This window comes from Triticum aestivum, chromosome 6A, assembly GCF_018294505.1.
Source record: "Triticum aestivum cultivar Chinese Spring chromosome 6A, IWGSC CS RefSeq v2.1, whole genome shotgun sequence".
Classification (NCBI taxonomy): Eukaryota; Viridiplantae; Streptophyta; class Magnoliopsida; order Poales; family Poaceae; genus Triticum; species Triticum aestivum.
The window spans coordinates 587,312,281-587,323,144 of record NC_057809.1 but is presented as its reverse complement, the minus strand read 5'-3'; the positions used below and the strand labels follow the sequence as shown (position 1 = coordinate 587,323,144).

General features: G+C 43.9%; 1 protein-coding gene across 1 annotated transcript; it reads right to left on the bottom strand.

The window, feature by feature from the left end:
- Positions 1-668: 668 nt before the first annotated feature.
- On the bottom strand, positions 669-3,321 carry LOC123131156 (uncharacterized). The gene is made up of 2 exons (XM_044550890.1): positions 3,238-3,321; positions 669-1,351 (listed from the first exon to the last, which is right to left on the bottom strand). Exon 2 carries the CDS (start codon positions 1,347-1,349, stop codon positions 855-857), a length of 495 nt encoding a protein of 164 aa, XP_044406825.1. The 5' UTR covers positions 1,350-1,351; positions 3,238-3,321; the 3' UTR covers positions 669-854.
- Positions 3,322-10,864: the final 7,543 nt, after the last annotated feature.

Genomic DNA, 10,864 nt, shown 5'->3' with positions numbered 1-10,864 from the left:
TGTATTGCCCGAATTATTTCCATCACGACTCGTACGTTGCTGCCATTATCAGTCATCTACGATAATGAACTTATCAAATTAGCCACGATAGCATGGAAAAATAATAATAATCATACAACACATAGCAATTTGCTTGAGAGGTAGCGGGATATGCACCGTAGACAATTAGTAAAGGTCCAGATAAACTAACACGTGCCTACTAAAAGTAGGTAGTGTAGGTCACGTCCTACAACCCATAACCCATAGCTCACACACACGCATGCATAGTCTAGCTCACACACACACATGCATAGTCTAGCTCACACACGTACTGTTCACCAATAGTACATGGTGTACTACCATTCCGCTGATTTACTGAAACATCAATTTATTTTTCTTTAATTTCGTCCAGAAAGTTCGTATTCTCAGCACTCATCAGGTCACTTAAGCAAAGTTATACACACATCCTACTGCTATTATGAGGAACAGATTAGTTACCAGCTGTTCTTGTGAAGAGATAGTAATCGGCAAAACAAACATCAACAGAAAGACACTTCTTTAGCTTCACCAGGATCAAACTTCAGTTTTTTTTAAGAGAAAACCACATGAGCTAAACGGCAACGTAGCAGCATGCTTAGACCATCCCAACACAGAGAACTCAGTCCTTACATTACAAGCATAACACCATAACTAGAGGCTCCCTCAAACCCAAAGGACAACTAGTGTCATCCTCCACACCTCACGCCATGTCTATCTTGCAGCCCCAAAACCTGAACCACCCACACTCATACCCTACAAGATTTTATTCTAAAGATACTAAATACTATAGAAAGGACCCCAACGGGACTGCTACGGTGCTGATGCCCATCCACTGCTCACACACTGCCGCTGGAACTTCCGCCACCACCATGCTGCAGTGCAGCCACAGTGTCCCTCAGGCAGCGAATGCGACGATAGAACCTGTGAGTGAGGCGCTCTAGAAAAGCAACCTCACTCTCGCTGGAGCGGACAATGTTCATCAGTTCAGCACAAAGATGCTCGGCCTCCATCAGCTTCTTGCGCAGATCCTCCACCTGATGCTGCAGGTACCCTAGGTGGTAGTAGTTAATATCCCTAATTTCCACATTACGTTCGGCAGCTACGGCGTGGATCACCATCAGGCAGGCTGCCTGCTCCGCCTCAGGGATAGTGGCTCCTGCAGCTTCATAGTACACGTGAGGAACCCTGTCCGCAGGACCATGGTTAACCTGAACCCCCACAATGTACAATCCCTCAGGAGCAGGCCTCCAACAGACAACTGGTGGAGCAAGTCCGAACAGCGCCACAAACTGCTCCAGAAAATGCTTGGTTGGGATGTCAACAAACTCCATGCCTGGATTGGACAACACATCCATCACATTAGAAAACCAGATAAAGAGAGATAGCATAGCTACTACCCTATCCCAGGACTACTCCATAGCCTTACTATGCAACCTATTCTCGTACGTCCCTCACCATACTCAAACCAACCAGCACTACTTCCTTTACTAGGCCAGGGTTATCTCCTAGTTAGTTTGCTCATAAACACTCTTTACCCTCACTAGCCCTGATTATCTAGTTTATACCTAGTTAATTAAATTTTTATTAAGAAGTAATTTAGTTTTTTAAACGAGGCTCTGATGCCATTAAAACTGTCACGACCCGAAGGTTCGGAAATAAATGTGACAGTCGCCGTGTCCTTATGAGTTGAAGAACACTCATAAGCACACAAGGCATGAGTAGCATATATCAGAACAACAGGGCACAAGTAATACTTTAATTCCAGCTTATTCTTTACATAATAGCTTACACCCTCACTTAACCAAATAATAGATAGTAGGCCAAGTGTTCAACCACGTGCATATGCACATGTATTGATAGCACTTCCTCTTATTCTTCACTGACTTTATTTAAGGATTAAACAAAGACTGCTAATTTTGACACCCTGGCCTAGGTGTCGACTTATTCCACATGCTCCTCTAACTCCTCACCATGCCCACTTCCCGCGCACTCTGTGCATATCAGAGGAAAAAGGAAAACAATAGTGAGTATGTTGGGACATACTCAGCAAGAATATAAGAATGCAAGAATTAGTAGGTTGCAAGTTGAATGTACATAAGGTAAAGATGCTTCAGCCTCTTGTTACCTTACAGGAGCAGGATGGAATTATACCGGCGCAAACCTATAGCAATAATCTCTGCAGAGACATACTAATAACCGTCGTAATCTCCACCAATGGTAATACCTATCTCCGGGAATCACGACGCCGAGTCCCCTACTTGTGTGAGGTATCTTCCATCTCACACTAGTACCGACTAAATTAGCCGCGTACCGTTATTTCAGGTATCGACCGCCCCGGGCTTGATATACCACACTTACCATGATCACGACGGTGTACGTTCTTAGATTATTCAAACATCATCGTTCGATCAATCCGTCAACCATGCACGCATGGTTCTCACAGGCATAATAATTACCAGCTCATCATTTATATTCATATGTAAAAACATTAATGCTAGTAACCAATTAATTTTTTAACATATATTAAAAGTTCAGTTTGAGAGAGAAGACTGATATGCACAGTCTTGCCTTGCAGCGGTTCCTCCTCGGCTAAATCTGAGCTCCAACCTAAGCATGTTACAAACGCCCATCAGCTTATTATTTCATGTGACTTGCATGTGGCAACATGGACATGAGCAGCTATATGCAGTACCAGTACAGGGATGTAACAAGTCGCTCTATAGTACTTGGCTATGCTAGAGTGAGGCGTGCACATCCCACTTTAACCTCAGTACTGTTCCCAGCTATTAAATTTGAGAAATACAACCACTTGCATGCATGCTAGCTAGCCATGAAGATTATTTCTTTACACAGGAGATGTACGCATGCATGGGTCCTGTAGTACTAGTACTACTCGTTCCCAGCCTTTCTTACCAACTAGTACTAGTTGTTCCTTCTTAAGCCAGCGAATAAATTCATCAGTGTAACAAAGCATGGATCAATAGAATGCAATCAGTCTGATGCAACTTCTAGTATTTTAGAATATTTTCGTTCATTTACCCAAAACACCACATCTTCCGTTAAGCAAGAATATCACCTCAAGTGTGGAAATCGATGGAAAGAAAACAGGAACATGTAGTAGGAGAGGAGAGATGCTACAGCTAGCTACCCTCAAGAATCTTAGATGACTTCATGAGACAAGACGAGAAACAGGGCGTTGGCTAAAGCTAGCAGCCATACCTCCTTGTCCTCAATTTCTCCGCAGCTTCTCCGATCGGTCGCTCGCTCTCCGCTGACTGCTTCCAACTAAAGTGGGGAATTTTCTGGGTGTGGGAGACCAGTACCGCACGGTTGAGAAGCTATTTATAGTGCAAGAGAAGAGGGTTGAAAGGATGACATCTGTCGAGGAAGGGCTACGTGGATGAGACTGATCTAACCCAGGTACCGACTACCCCACGGCTGGCTCACCCTGGTTACTGTGGATGCTTATCTACTCGCTGCTTCCTTAGCATAGATATTTTTTTGGAACACACCGCAGGTATTCTCCCTGCGTAAGTAATCTGTAGGACATTGAACTTATCTACTCTTTTCTCTTCTAGAATAACATTTTAACAGATAAACCCAGATAGTTTAGAAGCTAGGCAGTGAGATGTTTTGTACACGTAATCTACTAATGTTTGGTAAACTATTTTTTATTTTTATCTTAATAGCTTAACAGTTAATCACAATATAATTATCCAATTAAAATAATTATCATCGCATATTTATTTTAGGTTATTACAGTGTGTATGTCCATTGCCAAAATCGGTCTCACCGAGTCTGTGCAATCGGTACTACCGAGATTGCAATGTAAACTTACTGTTTCCTGTTCGTAACATTTCGGTCTCACCGAGAAGAGCGAATCGGTCCCACCGAGTTTACCTGACCAACCCTCTGGTTAGCTTATTACCAAATCGGTCTCACCGAGTTTGTGTAATCGGTCTCACCGAGATTACGTTATGCCCTAACCCTAACCATATCGGTCCTACCGAGTTGCATGTCAGTCCCACCGAAAATCTCTAACGGTCACTAGGTTTACTATTTTGGTCCGACCGAGTTTGTTGATTCGGTCCCACCGAGATTGGTAAATTTTTGTGTGTAACGGTTGAATTTTGTGTGGAGGCTATATATACCCCTCCACCTCCTCTTCACTCGTGAAGAGAGCCATCAGAACACATCTACACTTCCAACTCATATGTTCTGAGAGAGAACCACCTACTCATGTGCTGAGGCCAAGATATTCCATTCCTACCATATGAATCTTGATCTCTAGCCTTCCCCAAGTTGCTTTCCACTCAAATCTTCTTTCCACCAAATCCAAATCCTGTGAGAGAGAGTTGAGTGTTGGGGAGACTATCATTTGAAGCACAAGAGCAAGGAGTTCACCATCAACACACCATTTGTTACTTCTTGGAGAGTGGTGTCTCCTAGATTGGCTAGGTGTCACTTGGGAGCCTCCGACAAGATTGTGGAGTTGAACCAAGGAGTTTGTAAGGGCAAGGAGATCGCCTACTTCGTGAAGATCTACCGCTAGTGAGGCAAGTCCTTCGTGGGCGACGGCCATGGTGGGATAGACAAGGTTGCTTCTTAGTGGACCCTTCGTGGGTGGAGCCCTCCGTGGACTCGCGCAACCGTTACCCTTCGTGGGTTGAAGTCTCCATCAACGTGGGTGTAGGATAGCACCACCTATCCGAACCACGGGAAAAATATCCGTGTCTCCAATTGCGTTTGAATTCCCAAACCCTTCCCTTTACATTCTTGCAAGTTGCATGCTTTACTTTCCGCTGCCTATATACTCTTTGCATGCTTGCTTGATATGTATTGTGAATGTTGAAATTGTGCCTAAACTCTACTTAAACCGAAAAAGCTTAAAAATTGCAACTTGAGCACTAAGTGTCTAATCACCCCCCCTCTAGATACATCTACTTCAAGATCCTACACAAGTAAATCCGGAGTTTAAATACCTGGCGGCTCTTGGCCGATGACGACTTAATGCGCATTCATTGTAACCCGATGGCCTATAGCCCTTGAGAAAATCAATAACTGATAACCCTTTTGAGACACCAATTTCAGTGATGAGCTTGGACTGAAGCATTTATATAAGTCATAATCCTGCAAATCCTGCACAGAGTTTAAACAATATATGCCCTGGCGACTTAACGTCAAGAGCCAGGGCGGGTAACCACCCAAATGTAGTCTTACCCTGCACACAAGTAGATCACAAGAACCCTTGGCGGTTTACCGTAGTGCGGGTCATAATACCTCACATATAACCACTGTGATATTGAATTTGTACTGCCGGTTTACATGACCTGTGCAGTAAGGGTGATAACCCAATCTTTAGAAGCCAATGTTGGGGAACGTAGTAATTTCAAAAAATTTCCTATGCACAGGCAAGATCATGGTGATGCATAGCAACGAGAGGGGAGAGTGTTGTCTACGTACCCTCGTAGACCGAAGCGGAAGCGTTGACGCAACATAGAGGAAGTAGTCGTACGTCTTCCTGGTCCAACCGATCCATGCACCGTTACTCCGGCACCTCCGAGTTCTTGGCACACGTACAACTCGATGACGCTCCCCGGGCTCCGATCCAGCAAAGCTTCGGGGATGAGTTCTGTCAACACGACGACGTGGTGACAATCTTGATGTTCTACCGTCGCAGGGCTTCGCCTAAGCGCTGCTACAATATGACCGAGGTGGAATATGGTGGAGGGGGGCACCGCACACGGCTAAGGAACGATCACGATGATCAACTTGTGTGTTCTAGGGTGCCCCCCTGCCCCCATATATAGGAGCAAGGGGGAGGCCGGCCGGCCCTTGGGGCGCGCCAAGGAGAGGGGGGGAGTCCTCCTCCTAGTGGGAGTAGGACTCCCCTTTCCTAGTGCAACTAGGAATAGAGAGGGGGAAGGAAAGAGAGGGAGAGGGAGAGGGAAAGGGGGCCGCCCCCCCTAGTCCTATTCGGACTCCCCGTGAGGGGGGGGCGCCACCTCCTGGGCTGCTGCCCTCTCTCTCCCCTCAGGCCCACTAAGGCCCATTACTTCCCCGGGGGGTTCCGGTAACCCCTCCGGCACTCCGGTTTTATCCGAAATCACCCGGAACAATTCCGGTGTCCGAATATAGTCGTCCAATATATCGATCTTTATGTCTCGACCATTTTCGAGACTCCTCGTCATGTCCATGATCACATCCGGGACTCCGAACAACCTTCGGTACATCAAAATACATAAACTCATAATGAAACTGTCATCGTAACTTTAAGCGTGCGGACCCTACGGTTCGAGAACAATGTAGACATGACCGAGACACGTCTACGGTCAATAACCAATAGCGGGACCTGGATGCCCATATTGGCTCCTACATATTCTACGAAGATCTTTATCGGTCAGACCGCATAACAACATACGTTGTTCCTTTTGTCATCGGTATGTTACTTGCCCGAGATTCGATCGTCGGTCTCCAATACCTAGTTCAATCTCGTTACCGGCAAGTCTCTTTACTCGTTCCGTAATACAACATCCCGCTACTAACTCATTAGTCGCAATGCTTGCAAGGCTTAAGTGATGTGTATTACCGAGAGGCCCAGAGATACCTCTCCGACGATCGGAGTGACAAATCCTAATCTCGAAATACGTCAACCCAACATGTACCTTTGGAGACACCTGTAGAGCACCTTTATAATCACCCAGTTACGTTGTGACGTTTGGTAGCACACAAAGTGTTCCTTCGGCACACGGGAGTTACATAATCTCATAGTCATAGGAACATGTATAAGTCATGAAGAAAGCAATAGCAACATACTAAACGATCGGGTGCTAAGCTAATGGAATGGGTCATGTCAATCAGATCATTCAACTAATGATGTGACCCCGTTAATCAAATGACAACTCTTTGTCCATGGTTAGGAAACATAACCATCTTTGATTAACGAGCTAGTCAAGTAGAGGCATACTAGTGACACTCTGTTTGTCTATATATTCACACATGTATTATGTTTCCGATTAATACAATTCTAGCATGAATAATAAACATTTACCATGATATAAGGAAATAAATAATATCTTTATTATTGCCTCTAGGGCATATTTCCTTCAGTCTCCCACTTGCACTAGAGTCAATAATCTAGATTACACAGTAATGATTCTAACACCCATGGAGCCTTGGTGCTGATCATGTTTTGCTCGTGGAAGAGGCATAGTCAACGGGTCAGCTACATTCAGATCCGTATGTATCTTGCAAATCTCTATGTCTCCCACCTGGACTAGATCCCGGATGGAATTGAAGCGTCTCTTGATGTGCTTGGTTCTTTTGTGAAATCTGGATTCCTTTGCCAAGGCAATTGCACCAGTATTGTCACAAAAGATTTTCATTGGACCCGATGCACTAGGTATGACACCTAGATCGGATATGAACTCCTTCATCCAGACTCCTTTGTTTGCTGCTTCCGAAGCAGCTATGTACTCTGCTTCACATGTAGATCCCGCCACGACGCTTTGTTTAGAACTGCACCAACTGACAGCTCCACCGTTTAATGTAAACACGTATCCGGTTTGCGATTTAGAATCGTCCGGATCAGTGTCAAAGCTTGCATCAACGTAACCGTTTACGATGAGCTCTTTGTCACCTCCATATACGAGAAACATATCGTTAGTCCTTTTCAGGTATTTCAGGATGTTCTTGACCGTTGTCCAGTGATCCACTCCTGGATTACTTTGGTACGTCCCTGCTAAACTTATAGCAAGGCACACATCAGGTCTGGTACACAGCATTGCATACATGATAGAGCCTATGGCTGAAGCATAGGGAACATCTTTCATTTTCTCTCTATCTTCTGCAATGGTCGGGCATTGAGTCTGACTCAACTTCACACCTTGTAACACAGGCAAGAACCCTTTCTTTGCTTGATCCATTTTGAACTTCTTCAAAATCTTGTCAAGGTATGTGCTTTGTGAAAGTCCAATTAAGCGTCTTGATCTATCTCTATAGATCTTTATTCCTAATATGTAAGCAGCTTCACCGAGGTCTTTCATTGAAAAACTCTTATTCAAGTATCCCTTTATGCTATCCAGAAATTCTATATCATTTCCAATCAGTAATATGTCATCCACATATAATATCAGAAATGCTACAGAGCTCCCACTCACTTTCTTGTAAATACAGGCTTCTCCGAAAGTCTGTATAAAACCAAATGCTTTGATCACACTATCAAAGCGTTTATTCCAACTCCGAGAGGCTTGCACCAGTCCATAAATGGATCGCTGGAGCTTGCAAACTTTGTTAGCTCCCTTTGGATCGACAAAACCTTCCGGTTGCATCATATACAACTCTTCTTCCAGAAATCCATTTAGGAATGCAGTTTTGACATCCAGCTGCCAAATTTCATAATCATAAAATGCGGCAATTGCTAACATGATTCGGACAGACTTAAGCATCGCTATGGGTGAGAAGGTCTCATCGTAGTCAACCCCTTGAACTTGTCGAAAACCTTTTGCGACAAGTCGAGCTTTGTAGACAGTAATATTACCGTCAGCGTCAGTCTTCTTCTTGAAGATCCATTTATTCTTAATTGCTTGCCGATCATCGGGCAAGTCAACCAAAGTCCATACTTTGTTCTCATACATGGATCCCATCTCAGATTTCATGGCTTCAAGCCATTTTGCGGAATCTGGGCTCACCATCGCTTCTTCATAGTTCGTAGGTTCATCATGATCTAGTAGCATGATTTCCAGAACAGGATTACCGTACCACTCTGGTGTGGATCTTACTCTGGTTGATCTACGAGGCTCAGTAGTAACTTGATCTGAAATTTCATGATCATTATCATTAAATTCCTCACCAATTGGTGTAGGTGTCGCAGAAACCGATTTCTGTGATGAACTACTTTCCAATAAGGGAGCAGGTACAGTTACCTCATCAAGTTCTACTTTCCTCCCACTCATTTCTTTCGAGAGAAACTCCTTCTCTAGAAAGGATCCATTCTTAGCAACGAATATCTTGCCTTCGGATCTGAGATAGAAGGTGTACCCAACAGTCTCCTTTGGGTATCCTACGAAGACACATTTCTCCGATTTGGGTTCGAGCTTATCAGGTTGAAGCTTTTTCACACAAGCATAGCAGCCCCAAACTTTCAGAAACGACAACTTTGGTTTCTTGCCAAACCATAGTTCATAAGGCGTCATCTCAACGGATTTTTATGGTGCCCTATTTAACGTGAATGCGGCCGTCTCTAAAGCATAACCCCAAAACGATAGCGGTAAATCAGTAAGAGACATCATGGATCGTACCATATCTAGTAAAGTACGATTACGACGTTCGGAAACACCATTACGCTGTGGTGTTCCGGGTGGCGTGAGTTGCGAAACTAGTCCGCATTGCTTCAAATGTACACCAAACTCGTAACTCAAATATTCTCCTCCACGATCAGATCATAGAAACTTTATTTTCTTGTTACGATGATTTTCAACTTCACTCTGAAATTCTTTGAACTTTTCAAATGTTTCAGACTTATGTTTCATTAAGTAGATATACCCATATCTGCTTAAGTCATCTGTGAAGGTGAGAAAATAACGATATCCGCCACGAGCATCAATATTCATCGGACCACATACATCTGTATGTATGATTTCCAACAAATCTGTTGCTCTCTCCATAGTACCGGAGAACGATGTTTTAGTCATCTTGCCCATGAGGCACGGTTCGCAAGTACCAAGTGATTCATAATCAAGTGGTTCCAAAAGCCCATCAGTATGGAGTTTCTTCATGCGCTTTATACCGATACGACCTAAACGGCAGTGCCACAAATAAGTTGCACTATCATTATCAACTCTGCATCTTTTGGCTTCAACATTATGAATATGTGTGTTACTACTATCGAGATTCATCAAAAATAGACCACTCTTCAAAGGTGCATGACCATAAAAGATATTACTCATATAAATAGAACAACCATTATTCTCTGATTTAAATGAATAACCGTCTCGCATTAAACAAGATCCAGATATAATGTTCATGCTCAACGCTGGCACCAAATAACAATTATTTAGGTCTAATACTAATCCCGAAGGTAGATGTAGAGGTAGCGTGCCGACCGCGATCACATCGACTTTGGAACCGTTTCCCACGCGCATCGTCACCTCGTCCTTTCCCAGTGTCCGCTTAATCCGTAGTCCCTGTTTCGAGTTGCAAATATTAGCAACAGAACCAGTATCAAATACCCAGGTGCTACTGCGAGCTCTAGTAAGGTACACATCAATAACATGTATATCACATATACCTTTGTTCACCTTGCCATCCTTCTTATCCGCCAAATACTTGGGGCAGTTCCGCTTCCAGTGACCAGTCTGCTTGCAGTAGAAGCACTCAGTTTCAGGCTTAGGTCCAGACTTGGGTTTCTTCTCTTGAGCAGCAACTTGCTTGCTGTTCTTCTTGAAGTTCCCCTTCTTCTTCCCTTTGCCCTTTTTCTTGAAACTAGTGGTCTTGTTGACCATCAACACTTGATGCTCCTTTTTGATTTCTACCTCCGCAGCTTTCAGCATTGCGAAGAGCTCGGGAATAGTCTTATTCATCCCTTGCATATTATAGTTCATCACGAAGCTCTTGTAGCTTGGTGGCAGTGATTGGAGAATTCTGTCAATGACGCAATCATCTGGAAGATTAACTCCCATCTGAATCAAGTGATTATTATACCCAGACATTTTGAGTATATGCTCACTGACAGAACTGTTCTCCTCCATCTTGCAGCTATAGAACTTATTGGAGACTTCATATCTCTCAATCCGGGCATTTGCTTGAAATATTAACTTCAATTCCTGGAACATCTCATATGCTCCAT